The 20,403-nt window shown below is 42.9% G+C and overlaps 2 protein-coding genes across 5 annotated transcripts; both read right to left on the reverse strand.

The window, feature by feature from the left end:
* exoc7 (exocyst complex component 7) lies at nucleotides 1-14,919 on the reverse strand. 4 transcript variants are annotated; one of them, XM_056297025.1, is made up of 21 exons: nucleotides 14,753-14,919; nucleotides 14,524-14,589; nucleotides 14,215-14,399; nucleotides 13,967-14,072; nucleotides 13,079-13,301; nucleotides 11,180-11,347; nucleotides 10,776-10,787; nucleotides 9,097-9,189; nucleotides 8,341-8,409; nucleotides 7,616-7,761; nucleotides 4,353-4,505; nucleotides 4,092-4,190; nucleotides 3,910-3,972; nucleotides 3,633-3,699; nucleotides 2,062-2,124; nucleotides 1,841-1,961; nucleotides 1,661-1,756; nucleotides 1,498-1,561; nucleotides 1,335-1,376; nucleotides 829-962; nucleotides 1-336 (listed from the first exon to the last, which is right to left on the reverse strand). In XM_056297025.1, exons 1-21 carry the CDS (start codon nucleotides 14,810-14,812, stop codon nucleotides 234-236), a joined length of 2,133 nt encoding a protein of 710 aa, XP_056153000.1. In that variant the 5' UTR covers nucleotides 14,813-14,919; the 3' UTR covers nucleotides 1-233. The 4 variants fall into 4 exon arrangements, with proteins under 4 accessions (XP_056153000.1, XP_056152998.1, XP_056152997.1 ...); XM_056297023.1 differs by lacking the exon at nucleotides 9,097-9,189; XM_056297022.1 differs by lacking the exon at nucleotides 8,341-8,409.
* Nucleotides 14,920-15,761: 842 nt separating this feature from the next.
* On the reverse strand, nucleotides 15,762-19,052 carry tvp23b (trans-golgi network vesicle protein 23 homolog B (S. cerevisiae)). Its single transcript, XM_056297299.1, has 7 exons — nucleotides 19,020-19,052; nucleotides 17,645-17,721; nucleotides 17,271-17,415; nucleotides 17,053-17,142; nucleotides 16,695-16,820; nucleotides 16,479-16,607; nucleotides 15,762-16,355 (listed from the first exon to the last, which is right to left on the reverse strand). The coding sequence occupies exons 1-7, from the start codon at nucleotides 19,029-19,031 to the stop codon at nucleotides 16,329-16,331; spliced, it is 606 nt and encodes a 201-aa protein (XP_056153274.1). The 5' UTR covers nucleotides 19,032-19,052; the 3' UTR covers nucleotides 15,762-16,328.
* Nucleotides 19,053-20,403: the final 1,351 nt, after the last annotated feature.

Raw genomic sequence — 20,403 nt, forward strand, 5'->3', positions numbered from 1 at the left:
AGGTTAATCATAGAGTCCGTTTATTTGTTCGACTCAGTTGGAACAGCTAAGTTACATATAAATACATTATCTTCATTTTTGTACAAAAGGGGGCAATGGGGGCAGTATTGGGTACACCAGCAGGGTGAATCTTGCTTGTTACTGGAACAAAGGATGTTTACAGTAAAAGAGTATGTTTCAGTTCCAGTCCACTTTAACTGTGTGAGGGAAATTCAGGTTTTAGGATGTCGACCTCATGCAGAGGTGTCAAACAGCTTTTCAATCATCTCCTCCACCTGCTCCGGCCGATACTTGTGGTATTTCTCCGGGTTCTTGGTGAATGAGATGTTGGCGCATCTAGAGGTGTAATTATTAGAAAAAAAGAAGGAAGCCGGAGAAATAAGTAACAAAAGCTTCATTTCATGCTTTTTGTATTGCAATTAAAAGACCAAATTCTTCAAATAAATAAATAAATGCAAAATATATTTTTTTAAACTTGTCCATGACAATAAACTGGCCTGCAGTGCAATTTACCAAGATTCTTGTCATGGTTTGGGTTCAATTTTTTTTTATTTTGAAATTTTGGGTTCAGTTTGTTTGATTGTATTGTAAAAGGTCATGCATTGGCAATCTTAACATCTTAATTGGGATAGTACTATATCTTCTAGATTTAACAGCTACTGTATCTCAGCACTTAAGCAGTTGAAAATTATTGGGGCATTTTTTTAATTCCTCCACATTACATTTTCAAATGCAAAGACTTTCAAATTTCACTACAACCATGGTGTCGAGATCTATCATGACAACAACAACCTTTCATTTATCAACTTTACCATCCAACTCTCTCACCTCTGTAAAAATGCCTTGTAAGCCTCGGACACTACTTTCTTCTGCGCCTGTCTGATGAAGTCCCGCTGCTTCTTGTCTGGGATGGCCCAGACCTTCTGGACCTTACACAGCTCCTCCAGTCCATCATTGAAACCCTGGAAGTTAAACAGGACAACAAGTGGTCAGTCAAACTGCAAAACTTAAGTTGTGTTATCAGATATGTACTGTATTTTTTGGTAACACTTTATTTTAGGGGGTCGGAAATTACCTAGTAATTTCCTAATAATAAGGTGGTAGTTTTTACAGGTAATTTTACAGCTAACCCTAACCTTAACCGGAATCCTAACCACAAGGTAATTTCAACCTTATTTCTAAGGAATTACGTGATAATTACCACCTTATTACTAGGAAATTACTAGGTAATTTCCGACCCCCTAAAATAAAGTGTAACCTATTTTTTATAACAAGGACTCATTTGATCATCATATTGACAGAGAATGTGTGTCACCCATGTGATTCGACCTTACTTTGAACTTGTCCTTGATCACTTGCCGCTCTTTGTCTTTCAGCTGGAGAGAGGTGAGATGAAGGACGTCGTAACAGAATTGAAATTAAAGACAGACTTCTTATACACATGACTAGACTTTAATTTTAAAGCAAATAAACCTAACTTCATATCTCGAGTCTGACCTTAGTGCCCACTTGAACGACCGGCATGTTTCTGTCTGTCAGGTGCTCGGTGACCTTCAACCAACTTGAGAAGAATTAATTTCATAAAGGTCAGAATACATTGTGCGCAAAGATTCTTTATATCTTTATATACTTCGCTGATTTAACTTGGATCAAATTGTACCTGCGCTGGTACATTTGGATCTGTTGCTCGATAAGCTCTCGGTACGAACTCTCAGCCCTCTTCTGGGTCACTGTCACCAACTGGATCAGGTCTGACCTGGGAACAGCCGCGGGGAGAGAGAGTGAAGTGAATAACTGGGGGCGGCGGTATACGTGTGGGTGCTATGGGTATGTGGCTTACTTCTCCAAGGACTTGAGGATGTAGTTGTAGTTGTTGTGCAGGAAGATGGCACTCAGCGCTGAATCCTCATACACTTTAGATTTGCTGAGAAGGTTTAGCTGCAAGTTTCCCAACACCTTGCCTAAAAAAAAAAAAAGGCAGAGTCACCCATCAGTTACTTCCAAACAAGCCGACGTGGCTGCAGAAGACAAATGTTATTCGTCTGTCTCTTGAGCACTTACATATATATGTGCTCAGGAGCCTCTTGCTGAAGTCTGAGCTGTAGCTGCTTGCTGAGCTGGTTTCTAAAAGATAAGGAAAGAAGATATTGTTAGCGTAAGCTTCATCTAGTTTTTGTTTTCATTAAAATCAATCCAATAATCCTCAGCATTAACGTTATATCATATTTAATACGTGATTCTTTACTTCTCTTTGGAAACAGGGTGGGAAAGGGTTTTGAGCAGGGAAATTTTGCTCAAAACCTTCCTGACTAGAAGATGCCAGGCTACGCATTCATTAAGATGAGAGCTCACACGTCTCCATGGCAGCAACTACGAGTGTTTACTACAACCTGCGCTTCAGTGCTTCACATATGAATCTCATCAGAAAGAAGAATAAAAAAAAAAAAGCACCACTCCTACTGAGGAAATAAACTCATCACCTAAATAAATCTTCACAATCAACAGAATATCAACAATCAATCTCTGTGACACGCTGAAACTCAGGGGCCTGCGTTATCTTTTGCTTACCTCGGGGGTCTAAGGGGATATTGTAAGTGTCCCCCAGTACTAAGGGTCAGAGGCAAGGCCGAAGAGAAAGAGAGAAGCACAAGTGCAAAAGGTTAGAAAAGATTTGTTAGTGCAGAGTAAGCCCAGTAGCAAACGATTATTAGCCACACAGCAAAGGGTTCAGGGTTTTGTTTTCAGAGGAAAGTACCGGATACAAACAACAAACAGAGGGGGAGCCAGGCTGGGAGCACTTCCGCAGCGAGCAGTTGCAACATCATCATGAGGGCGCTATGGAGCCCTTGCAATGACCTCATGTCAATGGTTTACGACTTACCATCCATTATCCAAACCGCTTATCCTGCTCTCAGGGTCGCGGGGATGCTGGAGCCTATCCCAGCAGTCATTGGGCAGCAGGCAAGGAGACACCCTGGACAGGCCGCCATGCCATTTACTGCTTACATACTCAACTAAATTTGTCTCGTATCGCTGTTTATAATGTAATGGCAATTTTTTGTGCATATCATGCAGCCCTAGTTGACATACAGCACAGTACAAAGCAATACTAAAATCACCGACGGGCTGATTCATCTTTTGGGAGGTTGATTAAATACAAAGATAAATAAATGCTACTTATGTGCCAAATCCCTCCAAATTCAAATTGCCTTTATTGGGACTGACGTGCAGCACCCGCAGTCTCAGCACACTTGCCGCATATGCAGTACAAATTTGTGGAGGCTAGCTCAGTAAGACGAGAAAGGCAGTAAAATAAGGAAAAGCAGAGGTGATCGAGGTGGTCGACACATCAGAGGTTGTCACACACAGAGAGAATGAGGAAACGGTAAGAAAATCTCACACAGGAGCAGGAAGACAGAAAAGGATCCCTGAACAGGAGGAAAATAAAGGGAATCAGAATTCTAGATGAGGAGAATGGGGGTGCTGATGAAACAGATGAGCTACAAGTCAAGAATATCAAACTAAAAGACAGGTGGTTGTAGAGGATGAATCCCTCACTTTTGGCAGGGAGTTCACTGAAGTAGCTGGAGGTTTATATTAAAAAGAGGCAAAGTTGATGTCCATGTTTTTACCTTGAGAGGCCAGCATGGCTCCAGCTGTCTCATGAAAGTCCAGCAGCTGTTGCAGGAACAGGATGGCCTGTAGCGGAGATGCCAAATCAGGACCGTTATATTTATTTGACCTTGAAAGCGCACTCTGTGCAATGACCTGTTGCCCAGGAGTCTGAGTCCACAGGGGGCTACAAACACTAAAACGTCCTCATAGGGCTATGTTGAGGTTGTGGAAAAGTCTACACACTTATTGTATGTCTACTGCCAAAACGTAGACGTTAACTGTACGTCAACTCACATTGCTGGTCAGTTCATGGACTGTTCCATCCTTAGGCATGTTGTACTCCTTATCAGGATCATTCTGTGGTAAGACAAGAAAATGGGGATCGGCGAGAGAATGATGAAGGTGAATAAATGGTTAATACATGTACATTTTATATGATGACAACAAAACTAGAGATGTAGGGAAAGGATTCATGCCTTGATACTGTCTGCAAACTCCTCAAGAGCTTTGGCTCCAATCGTTTCCATAGCGGTGATAAGAGTTGGCAGTTTGTTTTTGGTGCTTGCTGCCGTGCCCTGTAACCAAAATCATAATGGACAGCTTTGCCTTCAATAAACAAACGAAAAAAGGAAAAAGAAAACCTCTTTGCCTTTAGTAAACATTAATTTCACACTGTATCTTCTGGCACTTGTGCAAGAGATGATTGTGTGTGCATGATGAAGCTTTCTGTATCACACCTGAAGCGTGGAGTCAAACTCGGGCTTAGTTATTTTCAGATGTCGGAGGATGGGGAAAATGGTGAGGACAGCCGAGTAGTCATGGCGCATGATGGCCCTACGAGCCGCTGACACAATGTTGTCCCCCTCCAGCATCAGGTTGTCCAGGGCCTCCTGTGGAAGGACAGGGAGGGAGAACAGAAATTTACAACCGGAACTGAGTGCTGACACCATGCTGCAGCAGCACTCTGGTAACCCAGTGATTTAAACTACATTAGTTTGTAAAGAATACACTGTGGAAGTGAGTCTTTTTCTATTATTTTGTCAAAAAAAAAAACAGCACACTATAACAACTTTTTGTACATGCTGTAGGTGTCAACAAAACTTCATACACTGGCTTCAGAAAGTATTCACACCCCTTCACTTTTTGCACACTTTGTGTTGTAGATTTAATGAAAATGGATAAAATTGCCTCTTTTTTTTGCCCTTCAATGTACACCCAATAACCCATAATGACAAAGTGAAAACATGTTTTTAGAAAGTTTTAAAATTGATTAAAAATCAAAAACTGAAATCTCTCATTTATATATATATATATATATATTAAGACCCTTTGCTGTTTCTCTCCAAATTGTAGTCAGGTGCATCTGTTTGCTTTAACTATCCTTGACCTTGATTGGAGTCCACCTCTGTATAGAAGGTCCCACAATTCACACTGCATGCCGGGCCAAAAATCAAACCATGACTTTCAAGGAACTCTCTGTAGACCTCTGCGATAAAATTGTGGTGAGGCAAGCGTATAAAACCCTTTCTAAAGCTTTGAGTGATCCCAGGAGCATAATGGTCTCAATAACTGTGAAGTGGAAGAAGTTTGGAACCATCAGGACAAACTGAGTACCAGGGCAAGAAGGGCCTTGGTCAGGGAGGTGACCAAGAACCCAACGGTCACTCTATCATAAAGGCCTGACTGATGGCGCGCTGCTGAGATGGTAGTCCTTCTGACAGGTTCTCCCATCTCTGCAGAGGGCTTCCGGAGCTCTGTTAGAGTGGCTAGACCAGCGGTGGCTAACCATGTGCCATGGAGAGCCATGTGTATGCAGGTTTTCATTCCAACCTGACTCCACATCAGGTGATTTCACTGACACATTCTTCCTCTTTGGTTGAATGGGTTGCTAATCAGTGAAATCACCTGGTGTGGAGTCCAGCTGGAATGAAAACCTGCATACACATGGCTCTCCATGGCACATGGTTAGCCACCCCTGGGCTAGACGGAAGCCATTCTTGAGTGAAAGGCATATGACAGCCCACTTGGAGTTTGCCATATAACATTTAAAGGACTCTGAGAGCATGAAGAAAAAGATTCTCTGGTCTGTTGAGTCAAAAATTGAACTCTTTGGGCAGAATTCACGTGTGGCAAATAATCAGGCATCGCTCTCATCACCTGGCTAACACCATCCCTACAGTGAAGCATGGTGGTGACAGGGAGACTAGTCAGAATTGAGGAAAGGACGAATACAGCCAAATACATAGAGGTCCTTGAAGACAACCTGCTCCAGAGTGAGTGCACACGACCTCAGACTGGGGTGACGGTTCACCTTTCAGCACAACAATGACCCGAAACATACAGCCAAGACAACGCTGGAGTGGCTTCGGGACAAGTCTCTGACTGTCCAGGAGTGGCCCAGATTAAACCCCATAGAACATCTGTGGAGAGACCTGAAGATAGGAGTTCACAGACACTTCCCACCCAATCTGACAGAGCTTGAGAGGATCTGCCAGGAAGAAAGGGATAAACCGCCCAAATCCAGATGTGCAAAGCTTGTAGACACTTATCCAAGAACACTCAAAGCTGTACCTACTGCCAAAGGGGCTACAAATTACTGAATTAAGGATCTGAATACTTATAAATGAGATTTCAGTTTTTGATCTTTAATAAATTTGCAAACTTTTCTAAAAACGTTTTCACTGTCATTATGGCTTATTGAGTGTAGTGGATAAAATTGGCATTTTTGCCTATCAATTTAAAATTAAATATATGACACAAAGTGTGCAAAAAGTGATGGGGTGTGAACACTTTCTGAAGCCAGAGTAATTCTGGCGTTTCACTGGTTATATTATCAGTAGCTAAGCATGAAAAAGCAAAAAAAGAAAAAGCCAATCCAACTTGTCTCAAGAGGAAAAAAAAGAAACAAAATTTTGTACATCAACCCTTGGACAGTGAAGACTTTTTTTGGGGGGGGGGATTTTTCTCCCCAGTTGTACTTGGCCAATTACCCTACTCTTCTGAGCCGTCCCGGTCACTGCTCCACCTCCTCTGCCAATCCGGGGAGGGCTGCAGACTACCACATGCTTCCTCCGATACATGTGGAGTCGCCAGCCGCTTCTTTTCACCTGACAGTGAGGAGTTTCACCAGGGGGACGTAGCGTGTGGGAGGATCACGCTATTCCCCCCCAGTCCCCCCCCCCCAAACAGGCACCCCAACCGACCAGAGGAGGCGCTACTGCAGCGACCAGGACACATAGCCACATCCGGCTTCTCACCTGCATACACGGCCAATTGTGTCTGTGGGGACACCCGACCAAGCCGGAGGTACCACAGGGATTCAAACCAGCGATCCCCATGTTGATAGACAATAGAATAGACTGCCACACCATCCCGACGCCCCCTGGCCAGTTAAGACTAAACTGCAACAATTATGAAGCACTGTCCCCATCCTTGAAAAACATCGTTAAGTCAACGGCGGTGTTTGTTACTGAGATGAATTATCAGTTACTGAGCCATGGTTGTCATCAGGCTGCCCAAGCAAAGAGTTGGTCCTCTGGGAGTGAAAGTTGGAAAATACCTCTAAGTACAATGAAATCAAACTGTTCAGGCCATTGTGAAACTATAGTGCAACATATATTCATGTTCTCTGACACACCAACTGTTACATTTTTTGCAAATTATCACTCCATTTATCAGTCATGTGACTGTATTTAAAAGCGATCCCTTTAAGCCCTAACTTGTCAAAACGGATTGCAGTTGAATAAAAACGATAGCGGTACTAATTTTGGGGACAGCGGCATGGTGTCGGGGTTGTTCACAGGAAGGACCAACTTTGCTCGAGTTTCTTTAAGGGATGCAGCAGCTCTCTGGAGTTAAAACCCCGAGGTTGAACCCACCTGTGTAAAGAGGAGAGCAAGCAACAGGACCGATGTATTCTTTGGAGTTCAACGGAGTGCCTCCGAAACAACATCGACAAAAATCAGCAAGCGTTTGACTAACAGTTAATTTGAAGCTTGACCTGAATGAGGGAGTCAAAGGTCTTCTTCTGGTGATGCTCCGGGATGATCTCAGACAGCAGGGTGTACTCGCTTTGGGCCAGCTTGACAAAGGCGCTGATACAGTGGATGTAAGAGTCGATCTCGATGTCCAGAACATCGTCCTTGCCTGAGAGGAACACGGCAAGGGTTTAAGGGATGAGGTAAACCAACCAGGTCAGAGGCCTTAACATAAGCCTTGGGCTCTGGTCCCCCGTCATATTGTGAGAAAGCAGCAAGTGAAGTATGTGTTACGCACTTAATCAGATACTTGTTATGCATTTATACAGCAATTTTTAACAAATGTTGGTGAGAGGAAGAAAATTAGGTATGCTAAGAATTAATGCAGTGCACCTTTTATAACTTGGATAAAAAACGGACTGTGATGTGAGAAGGAAATAAACATCACAAACTTTAAAACAACACAGACACGGGTATGACCACTACCAAAATCTACTACCTTCTGACTTCCTGGCAAAAATGTAGCAGAACCCCTCCACCCTTTTCAAATAGATGCACTGGAGCATGAAAAGCCACAAAAAAAGCAGGTATATTGACCAACTTTCTAATCACAAATACAATTTTATTTCTTTTCTTAGCACAAAACTGTTCAGTGGGTGTGTGCAGAGACATGCCTAAATCCACGGAGAGGTAGTTTTTTTTTCTGTATGCTGTCCCTTTTTCATTCCCACACTGTTCCCTTACTTACCTGTTGCAGCCCCGTGCTTCTCGGTCAGGGCATCAGAGTGGTGTTTGACCCGTAGGTCATGATCGTAACCTGATGGGTGGGTGGGGTTGGGGGTGGAGTATCAAGGAAATAGGCAATAGGCTTAGTCATGCCACTGGGGGTTATACCTAGGCTGGGACTTAAGTGAGACACCTACACCAACCACCAAGCACCCAGCAGGGAATGGAAAGGGGGGGGGGGCACCCACTGTGCATTTGAGGCAGGAGGTGTGGGCAGAGAGCCCAGACAGGTTTGTATGTGTGACCCTTATCTAAGTTAGTTAGTGTGTGTGTGTTAAAAATTCATCACAGGAAGCAGCTTTGTAAAAAGATTACAAGCCAGATGTGACAGCAGCTTTAGACATACTGCAGCTCTTAAACAGCTCTGGATAACGTAAGGGCTGACGCGGCAGCAGGCCGACAAATCTACCAGTTGATAGTTTTGCGCTACATTCAGCCACTTTTCAGATACTCATCAGATCACAAATATGTATCTTATATATCTTTCAAGTTATCCATTTGCAAACATCTGCAATGTCCAATAGCTGTTGCAACTCTGAGGAGGTTCTTGTGTGTCCGTTTGCTCCAGGAGAGAGCAACGGGTTAACCTGGGGAGCGCAATACAAGTAAACACCAGCACACCTGCAGCGAGAAGGAGAGAGGGAAAGAATGAGAGAGAGAGAGAGAGAGAGAGAGAGAGAGAGAGAGAGAGACCAAAGAGAAGACCGAGGTGTGTTACCTTCCGAAGGAGTGAGGTTAGAGCCCCCCTTTTTCCCATCCAGCCCATGCTGTGAGTACTGTTTCAGAAGGTTCTGAGCCTTGCGAATGGTCCCTGGTCCCACACACACACAGACAGAGAGAGAGAGACAGACAGAGTCCAGGGGCAGGGAGGTCCAGATAGCCAAGAAATCGAAGAAAAAAAGGGAGGAAGGGAGGAAAACAAGGGAAAAGGAGCAAGAAGAAGAAAAGGGGAGAGCTAAGAAGTGAGTGATTAAACACCGAAACCACGTCCCTCCACCACCGTAACAGCCAGGAGGTGTGTGTGTGTGTGTGTGGTGTCAAGGGGGAAGCCAAAGGAACCGAAGCCTAGCACTACAGCTACACAACAGAATGACTAGGAAAAGAGGAAGAGGAGGAGCAACTAGAGCACAGCTACACAACAGAAAACAAATGAGGGCACGTGTGCTAGAAACACGATGCTCAGCAGAGTAAGCGTAGAACACACAGGTTAGGTCAGGTCAGGTCAGGTCGGTTACAAAGACAAAACAGCCATCACAAAGAATGAAAGTCATTTCCATCATTATTATACTTAACAATATTATTATACCATTATTACACACATTCAAAACAATTTTTACATGGTTTAGAGATGCAAAGTCTTTAAAAAGGTGTCAGGCACTACAAGTTAAATAATAATATGATATATTAATGTGTTAGTAATGGAAGCATGTGGCACATATGACACAGACACAGAGTGAGAAAAACGGCACTGTGCTGACAACGAAGCGCACAATGTATTAGAGCAAAACACTGCTGTGCCAATTGCCAATTACTTCTGCAATATTTACAACTGCCCTCACTCTATGCTACCTCATGCTTAGCAGAATAAACCTTTTTTTCATACGAAGACCAACTTTACTCAGGAGCTGTTCAATCACTGTGTTCTTAAGGCATGATAGCGTGTAATAGCAAGCTCAAGTTGTACGTGCATGTTGATGACATCACTTGAAATTCAACCAGCAATGGCACCACACAAAAAGTCTACTCCACAAGTGAAGCAGTGTTACAGATCTCTGCTGGAGGAACCAGGCTGCAAGTTACAAAAAAAAAAAAAAAATCGCCCCAAAAGTTAAAATCCCTTGCCTAAAAGCGATCACAACGCGTGCACACACACGCACACACTCACGCACACACACACACACACACACACACACACTTCTGTAGAACTAATCGACACAAATGCAAAACGCTACATGAGGATAACTTGACTCATCTGGACTGGAGATAACATGCTAGGTAAATACGTCAAGAGAAGGAAGCTACTTCTAAACTCTATACCAGGGGTGGCTAACCATGTGCCATGGAGAGCCATGTGTATGCAGGTTTTCATTCCAGCCGGACTCCACACCAGGTGATTTCACTGATTAGCAACCCTTCAACCAAAATGGAAGAATGTTTCAGTGAAATCACCTGGTGTGGAGTCGGGTTGGAGTGAAAACCTGCATACACATGGCTCTCCATGGCACATGGTTAGCCACCGCTGCTCTATATGGCTATCGGTACAGTCCCACTTCTCATACAGAGCAATGCTAAAAATGCATGCTGTCACTTATGGCGCCCTAATTCGCTGTGGAAAGTGGCGCCCAGTTGACAGAAGCAAGCCATAGCACGAGGCACACACTAAAGCTTTCTCTTTACCTGGGATGTAGACTGTCATCACAACATAAAGATTATGAAAGAGGAGAGGATGAGAGGTTAGTTAGGGTCTTGAGAGTGTAAAATCACAGGGGTAAATTGAGGGGCCGTAGTGCACAATGGCTCTGTGTTTAGGCCAGTGATAAAGTACCTTAAGTAATTGCTGAGGGTACTCTTAAGTGAATAATTGGGGGGGGGGTCTAAACAATAGATTCTGAATGTACACATTAGAGTTCAATGAGTTGAATGGGTGCCACTATCACATTATGAATGATGCTCATTTGTTAGCCGAATCTGTAAAAAGTGTCTGTAGAAGAGATTCGGATTCTCTGAGATTGTGAAGTGATTATAAATTGTGGTTGATGCAATTTGTCTATGGCTGTATTACTGGACATTGAGCTACTGACCTGGTCTCTTGGGAGCCTTTTTGGTTGGCGTGTCCTTGCGTTTGGTTTGGACCGCAGGCGAGTAGAGGATCCCGGAAGAGGCGCTGTTCTTGCGAAAGTGATCCTTCAGGCCTTTGATGGAGCGATCCAGTTGGTTGGACCTGATCTGGAAGTATACGTTCATGAAATCTGAGGGGCAGAGATGAGAAAAAAAACATTTAGACATACACCAACTACAAGATCAGAGAGCCTGCTGGGGTGAAGAGTGAATAGTGTTATGAAGGAGTTATTATATTTTCATAATATATTTATAATATATAGTTTTATATTAGCTGGATTACTTACTGAAAAAAAAGCGAGTTATCTAATAGATGATAGACTTAAATTAGGCAAATTGGGCTATTCTAATTACTGGAACAGAGAGTTGAAATAATCTCTTCTAAAAAATGGCCAATATTTATTAGTGATTATTTACAGATCAATAACTGATTTAAGTTCAAATCGTTTCATACTTTCAATCCTATCTGTCTTGGTACCGGTCTTTTTTTTTAGATATTAACATTTGATGTTAAAGTCCCTGCATAGTCTACACAGTCTGCATAGGCCCTGTGATGGCCTGACGGCCTGTCCAGGGTGTCTCCCCGCCTGCCGCCCAATGACTGCTGGGATAGGCTCCAGCATCCCCGCGACCCTGAGAGCAGGATAAGCAGTTTGGATAATGGATGGATATTCATGCAATGCCGCGGGGGAAACAACAGCAACATTCACCATATCTAATTTTATAAAACTGCAAATTCATGGTGTAATTTTTTGTTATGTTTTTCTGTCTGAACAAAATATTGGTTATGTATGCCATCACATCAGTTCTTTGCAGAGTCATTTGATCAAGCTTGACCTACATTGCTTCTGGATGCATCCATTTTATGCACAGCTCATATTCACATTGAAATAGATAACTGAAATACACCATTAGCTAATTTTAAGTCTTAGGTGACATTGAAATTGTACCGGAGCATACGTTAGATTGAATGGAAAGGTCAAACTATTCCTTCAACATAAACATCTGTGATGGACAGGGTCCTCATGGAGGAGAATGACTGAATGGATGAGAGCAACCATGAGCGAGCAATATCCTGGCTACTGGCGACAGTCTATTGACCGTCTTTACTGGCTCACGTCCACTGTCTGACTCCTCTTCCTCACTGAATCAAATTAGACACTGGCACCCCTTCCCTCTGGATGATAATAAGGCACCCTGGACTTGAACTGACTATCCATGCTGTCGTTTTTCAACTCTATACTCATGCCACTTTTCTTCTCTCAGGCCTTAGGAAAGTCCCATCATTACAAAAGTAAAAAATCTGGTGCATTAGAAACCTTGCAAAGTCACTCTATGTACATAACCATGCTAATAAATGTTAAGATAACACAGGCACTAGCATCCAAAGTTTAGAGCATATGTAGGGAAACCTTTAAACCAACATCCTTAGAAAAAAATTAACATGGCATGGTGCTGTGATTATGATGCATTGTACTTTTAAAGTCAAACCATTACTGACAGAAAACTTTTTTTGCTTGTTTTACCCTCTGTGGAAATATAGTAAGCATTATAAACAAGCATTCACCAAACAAACCATCACTAGAAAAAAGAAAGAAAAACAAAACCACTAACTTGATAATGCAATGGGTTACAATCCCTTCTCTGTATGTGATCTGGGGTACAGGAAATCCAAAAGATGTCACAGGAAAGGGAAAAGGAAACAAATCCAAAAAAAGAATGGCCCAAACATCTCATGGGAGGTAGGGAGGATATGTAGTAGGTGGTGCAAAATAATGAAATTATAAAAAAAACACATGTTGGAAATAAAAGAATGCTGCTATAACGGCTAGTTTAGGGTTTCACTCAAGATGAAGTAGTACCCTGATTGCGTCCGTATTCCACCAGCCAGCAGGAGATACAGATGATGTCCTGGAGAACAGCCTCAGGTAGGTGTTCTAGCGTCACCTCCTCTTGGACCTCCAGCTCCTCGTCCACACTGATGGCATCCAGGATCAGGATGGGTGGAACAGGTTTACTGTAGCGAGTCAGCAGGCTGCGGAACTCAGCTTCCAGCAGCTCCTTCCCTTTCTCGAAACGCGCTTTCTGTAGAAGCATTAAAATAGAAAAATGCCCATTGTCCATTTCCACAGAAATTTCATTCTTTTTCTATTTCTACCCCACCACCACCACACACACACACACACACACAACCACATGTACTGGAGAGAAATGCCGTTTTTCCATCTTCATGCTGTGGCTGTAATGAGGCCACTGCATGCCGTGCTGGCAAGAAGTCATGTGCATGGTTATTGTTTGTGATACCATTAGCATTGGAGTTGAAATCAGGATTACTAAATCCCCCAGAAAAACTACAATGAAGACAACACATGACACCATGCAATGGCATCTGTCTACATAAAGCACATGTGACACTAGCGCCAGTGTCTCCCCCGCTGACCATGGCATGGATCGAGACATTTGTGATTTGTTTGTGATCGAATATCAGATGTGGTGTCACTGCATATGACATGGAAAAAAAACCAAACCCAATCATTCCATACGAATGTCATTAAGCCCTCCCTCAAGCATGATATGAACATGTTCAGCACAGTTATCAAACAGTGCCAAGAATTCGGAAATGGGCACAGTTTGGAACCGTTCCAAGCTAAATCTGATGAAAATGCCATCGGATTGATTTCTCTCTGTGCGCAGAGCCATTGGATCCTGCTATAGAAAACCAACACAAGTTTTAGCAGTTGATACTGTACCACTGTGTTGAGTTCAGGACTGTCAGGATTGTTGTCCTGGAAGTATTCCACTGCTTTCTGGATCTTGGCAATGCAGGCAAGATACTCATCTAGTCTGCCTGTTGGCCTGGAACAGAGAATTGTTATACTGACACAAGTGAGTTATCAATCCTCCATGAATCCACTTGTTTCTTAAAGCAATACCCAATGGTGAGTTTGATCATTATGTGTGGCACTGAACAATGAAATGCAACAAAACAAAGACTCACCCCTCTCTGATGATCCTGTCGGTGTCTTTGGCTACATGATAGTAGCTGATGACATGATCCATGCAGGACAAGGTCTTGTCAACGTTTTCCTGCAGCCTCTGCAGGTTCTCCGTCTGTTTGTGGACTGGGATGATGGAATTCTCCAGCTGCATGAGACGACTTTCAAACGAAGACAGGATGGAGACCTTATGTAAAAAAAAGAAGAAGAAAAAAACTGTGTTATGAGAATTAAACGTGTAGTACTCATCTTCTTTTGTTTTTGTTTACATGTGATTATGACAGTAGTCCGTTGAGTTCTGTTCATCCTACCATTCCCTTAGTGAGCTGATCGCTCTTCTCCAGATTCTCCCTGATGAACGACAATGTCTCTTGCTCCTGAAACACGTGCGGGAGGAATTTCAACAGATGAAAAGACAAGTAACGGTCAACTTATTTGTGCTAAGAAATTTGGACGTGCAGTAGACATTATATAATGTGTTTCACGTAGCATCAGTTACAGACACCGTCCGCCCTTTGACTGTTTCACAACATGACCGACCTGCTTTAGTTTCTCCTCTATCTCCCTCTTCCTTGCAGCCGCGTCCTCGGTTGGGATCATCTTGAGCGTTTGACGCGATTCCCACTCAATACTGAGCCCCCCCCCTCGGTAACGTTTACAAATTTGCTGAGCCCTACTGTCACAAGACGACAACGAAGCAGGTCCGCCGATTGTTTACAAGACAGGAGCCTTACTTCCGCATCCGCCCTCGGAGAGGTCGACCCGGAACTATAAAGAAGCCATCTTTGTCGTGGCAAAGTTTTGCACCTCTTTTTTTTCTTTTTTCGGCCGTTTAAAGTTTTGGAGAAGTCGCTGTAAATATATTTTGAATAAGTGAAAAAACGAACAAACTCCTTGGAAAGGTACCGCTTGCATACGCTGTGTAACAGTTACACCGCTAGATGTCACCCTAGTCCAAGCCTACAGTCATGAGACGCACGATGGATGCTGACGCGGCCGCATTCTTTCCCAGAAATAAGTTTCGAATTGATCTTATCGCCAAACATCACGAAAAGAAAACCAACTTATTGAAATCCGGGTTGGCGGCACGGTGGCGCAGTGATTAGCGCGGTCGCCTCACAGCAAGAAGGTCCTGGGTTCGAGCCCCGGGGTAGTCCAGCCTTGGGGGGGTCATCCCGGGTCGTCCTCTGTGTGGAGTTGGCATGTTCTCCCCGTGTCTGCGTGGGTTTCCTCCGGGGGCTCCGGTTTCCTCCCACAGTCCAAAGACGTGTAGGTCAGGTGAACTGGCCATACTAAATGGTGTGTGTGTGTGTGTGTGTGTGTGTGTGTGTGTGTGTGTGTGTGTGTGTGTGTGTGTGTGTGTGTGTGTGTGTGTGTGTGTGTGTGTGTCCTGTGATGGCCTGGCGACCTGTCCAGGGTGTCTCCTGAGAGCAGGATAAGCGGTTCAGATAATAATGGATGGATGGATGGAAAACAAACACGTTTTGGGAGAGTGTGGAGGACGGGGACAAAATCACTGACATTCAAAAAATGTTAAAAATGTATTTGCACAAAAAAAAAAGATGTTCCACGTAGTTTCTTTACACAAATATTTACAAAAGTATGGATGCTTTACACTTTTTACAATCATCTATATCATACAAACAACGTTTGTACAACATCTTTCAAGATCACCATTTTCATTGAAACAAGAATAAAGTTAGCAGGCAATGGAGAAAAAGAAAGAAAACTTTGTGTAAAGTTCTTTTTTTTTTCATAAAAAACAACAAGCTGGGAATCAGGGTGCAAAGTGAGTAAGGAGACCGTCATCAAAGCAGAAAATCCGTGACTGTGCCCACAAGGATCCACATATCTGAAGGGTCCTGAGGAGTCCCTAACAGCTGAGGGCCTAGCTTCTGTAACCTACCCCGCACTTTGACCTCTTTGTGGAGGGACTCAAGTAAAGGGGGCAAGGGGGCTTTGGGGATATATTAGGTATCACACTAAAAACATAAAACTCTAAAAATTTTATTTGTATGAATTGCAAAAACTGTCTATGAATCAATCTGCTGATCGAGGTCAATCTACTACTGCATTAAGAATAATGCAAACTCGAAAGTCAGTTTGAAACTTCCCTCTAGGTTTCTTCTTCTTTAGAAAGGGCCTGTGAAAAAAAGAAATAGAAATTACATTATATTAAATACATAAACCACCTTAGAACTATGAAAAAGCAAATAAGACTATCATCGATGATGCCCTTTATATAATTAAACAATATTCAACTCACCTGTTTGAGGAACTGTCGCCCAAAATAGTTAGTAGCCATATTCTTTAAGCTGGTCTTGCCTCCCACTTTACAGCGCACATATCCATACAGGTTGGCCCCTTGCAATACTACGCCCATAATCACCACAGCCTGTTTGTGGAAGATGGTGGTGAGACATGGATGTACTATGTCTAAGGTTTCACAATGAGGAAACCATATTGATCGTTGAGGACTTACCAACCACTTAATTTTGAAAGACAAGAGGGTGCTGAAGGCAAAAATAACCCAGAGGACGGGACACACAATCAGTCCGAGCCAGAAGACGCGTGACTCAGAATTCGAGGCCTGTTGCTTTCCGGTCCCCTGAGAAAGAAACAGAGGATATTCTCACATTCTGGAATCTGCAGAGGTTATTATGCTTGTAGACAGTCAACACTGCATTTAGCAATCAAAACTTGTACAGTGGGTCAATAATGTATGGCAGGGTTAATGGCTTGCACCATAACTGCACAACTATTGAAATTCAATACAATGAAAGCATTCACAACAAATGAAGCACAGACAACAGTTTATAAATTAGGCTGGTTGTCCTGACCTTTCTGGACTCAAACACCCAATGGCTCTGTCCATCATCGTCCACCTGGTTCCACCATCTTAGACCGACCATCAACCTACCAGTGATGTTCTATAAATACGGAAGAGGCTTATGTTTACCACATTGCTGCACATATTAATACATTTTAACAATAAAGAAGCACTAAACAAACAAATTTGACGCTTCATTTAAAAATGAAGATGTTTCAATTGGCCCACCTTTACAGTCCAGAAGTCACATGACAGCAGGAGTATTATAGTGACCATGCAGGCGATGAAACTGCTACTCAAAAACTCACATAACAGGTACACAATGATAGCACTAACTCGAAAAAAGAGGTGAAAGAAAGACGCCACTGGATGTCTGGAAAAAAAAAAAAGACTGAAATAAATACAACATTGGTCCAATGTATGGTAGACCCATGAATATTTCTGCAATCAATAGTGTACGGTCAGTCAAATATGCAATAAGTTTTGTGTGAATGCTGGGATAGGCTCCCGCATCGCCACGACCCTGAGAGCAGGATAAGCGGTTTGAATAATGGATGGAACGGATGGATGAACTGAATTAAATAGTATGTGAGGGAACATACTTGATATTAGTTTTCTTTGACTTCCTCCCTGCGTCCTCCTCTGCATCGAACAGGGAGACATCATCATCATTGGAATCCTAGGGGATCAATAAGAAAGAGACATTTACAACTCTTGGAGAGTCAGCATACATTACAACCTTAACCGTTACCCAAATCTTTTTAATATCACAAGACAAACCATGGAACGCTCAAGTGAAATACACTGCATTTACATTTTCTCTCATCGTTATCTCCAAATGCAACCGAAGGTCATGCAATCGTACTATAAAAGGCAGCGTAGATGTCTTCACTTTGAAAATGGGAATAATGGTATATTTCTTTAGTAAAAAAAAAACCCCAACAATCTATACAGAGCTCACTTTTGAATACAAACGCTTAACCTCGTAAGTTGTACATAATTAAGACTCGTTTTATTCCTAACTCTCCCCCAAACTCTAACTGGGGCCTCTATGCAGGCACCATACCTCACCCCTCACCTAAACAAGGGTCCATGTCCTAACCAGAATGAACGTGGAAGCCCATTTGTGTCCCTTTACATCGCCACCGGTAAGACGCACATACACCAGTACTCGGCGCTTGCTTTGACACTAGTTTATGAGCCCATTCCCATCTTTTGGGGTCATGTTATTTATTGTTATTGTATATTTATGTGATTGTTATTTCTTCTTCTGCTGTCTTGTGCACACTTCATTTAATCTCTTGTTTGCCTAAACTGTGGACAATTTGATTGTTTCTCTTTGTCTCCGTCTTGGACATCTACAGTGTCCTATCAGCAGTGTGATTACAGACTATTAGGAGGTTTTTTACGTCAAATCCAGTCTCGACTCTCTGGTGTCTGCGTTTGAAGGATGTATTTTCGCTTCCAGAACAAACTGCTGGGGCTTGAACAGTAAGTCCAATAGAAAATGAAATGCATGTTAATGAGGATGGCCAATAATGGTAACCCTTGTTGTCGTCGAGTTGGCGTGCCAATGCTAACGTTGTTGAACGCCGGGCTATGAGTCAGGTAGGTTAGCTGGTGTTATAGCACGAACACTTTGAATATGTAAAAAAAGATTTCCGCTAAAGTCTTATAGGTGAAAATAGCAACACTTCGGTAGATCCGAAGTGTTGCCACGACTGGCTACGGCAGTTAGCTCTGCAAACATGTCAACAATCGGCCTAGCTAACATAACGTGCTAACCGTTTGTTAGCAACATCAGATGCTATGCTTGGTTGGCAAATTTTGTCGCGTCGTTTTAAAACAAGGTCGGTCGTTTTAAAACAAGGTCGGTTGTTTTGCAGTCATCCCTGGAATACAAGTGGGGCCCAGTCGAGGGATTAACTCGTTAGACATAACAAGCAAAAAAACATACGACAAAAACTTGCCACTTACTGATCTCATCATGATGCCATCTGTAGCCGTCACTTCCGGGTTTCACGTCACGGGACCGCTGCTTAAAGTGGTGGGCCTGTCGCAGTCACCTGCCCTGTCGGCCTGTGACAAAAGTGGGTTTCGTGTATGTGACCATTTGTGTTATGTTTACTCTCTCATGCAGCACACTGTAATAATTTGCATACTGGCCAAATTACTGATCAGAGAATGACGTGTGCTCTATTGATTCAGAGTGCATTTGCCCCATTGGCGTCATCGGGGAGCAGGTAGGCTCAGGCCACATTTGTTAAAATTATTGCCCTCCCCATGTCTGTCATTAAGTAGTTCAATGCTCGTTGTGCTTTTATATGAAGTATGTGACAAATAAACCTTTGAATCTTCAATCTACTTCCAGCTTTTTCATCCCCCTCGATCACAAAGTCAAACAAATGTAATTTTGACAACAATAAGTTAAACAAATATATCAATAAAAACAATACTTCTGTGACATTTATTTTGACAGAGTGTGCTAATATACCCAGTGCTCACAAATAAAAGAGGATTTAATTATTTATTGTATTTCTTATTCAATGCCAGGTTTGACTGCTACTATGTGATCCATGTACTTTAATTGTACTGCAAGGAAGAATAGCTTTGAAAAAAAAAGGGCAGTCATTTATATCATGGCTTCCTCACTGTCGCCTTTTGTTGACGCAGCCAGGGTCTAAGTCCCTCTCTCGGCAGCATCTAGCTTTGGATCTAGTCAGCATGTGAAAGGTGCCTCTGTTGGATGGTGTTGAGGCCTGGTGCTCTTTTTGGCTTTTTTGGTGTCCTTAGAGCAGGGCACACTCTCCATGCTCTCGTCAGCATCGCCTCTGTCTTGCTCCCTCTTGATGCCTCCCTGACCTGAGAGGAGCGCGTCAGGCAGGGTGGAGATGTTGTAGGCCATACATGACTATACCCCCTCATGACAAAAATGCATGTATAGCTTTATATACATCTGGCGTTGCAAGACTATACGTCAACACATCAAATCCCCTTCCATCACATGCATCGCATGCATTTCAACATACTGATAAATGATGATGGAGTTGAGGATCTTATTAGATTAGAGGTGAGGAAGTTTAGGTAAAAGGTTAGGAATGGCTATGGTTATGTTTAGTTATTGGGTATTGGGAGAGGAGGTCTGAGTGGAGGAGAGGAACAAAGTAACATGGCCCAAAAAGAAAAGATGGACCAGACAAACTAAACAAAAGAAAGAGAAGAGAAACTAGGGGCAAACTAATAATGAACAAGCCCAGTGCTGGATCAGTTCAGCCGGGGTGGAGCTGAAGGTCTTCCAAGGTGGGTCGATGTTCAGGGTTCTTGGACAGACACCTTTATAAAAAAAATTAAAAAAAACCCT

Source organism: Lampris incognitus, chromosome 17 (genome assembly GCF_029633865.1).
Source record: "Lampris incognitus isolate fLamInc1 chromosome 17, fLamInc1.hap2, whole genome shotgun sequence".
In the NCBI taxonomy this organism is placed as follows: Eukaryota; Metazoa; Chordata; class Actinopteri; order Lampriformes; family Lampridae; genus Lampris; species Lampris incognitus.

Bases quoted from the DNA above. Each gene is read 5' to 3' on its own strand.
- exoc7 (XM_056297025.1), bottom strand. From the start codon at position 14,812: ATGATCCCAACCGAGGACGCGGCTGCAAGGAAGAGGGAGATAGAGGAG. The intron at 4,506-7,615 runs GTCAAGCTTCAA...GTCCTTCCACAG, and splicing joins CCTTTGACTCCCTCATTCAG to GAGGCCCTGGACAACCTGAT. The intron at 3,700-3,909 runs GTGAGTTGACGT...TCTCCGCTACAG, and splicing joins TCCATGAACTGACCAGCAAT to GCCATCCTGTTCCTGCAACA.
- tvp23b (XM_056297299.1), bottom strand. The intron at 16,821-17,052 runs GTCAGGACAACC...TTTCTTTCTCAG, and splicing joins GGGTGTTTGAGTCCAGAAAG to GGGACCGGAAAGCAACAGGC. The intron at 16,356-16,478 runs GTGAGTTGAATA...TTTTTTTCACAG, and splicing joins GGCGACAGTTCCTCAAACAG to GCCCTTTCTAAAGAAGAAGA.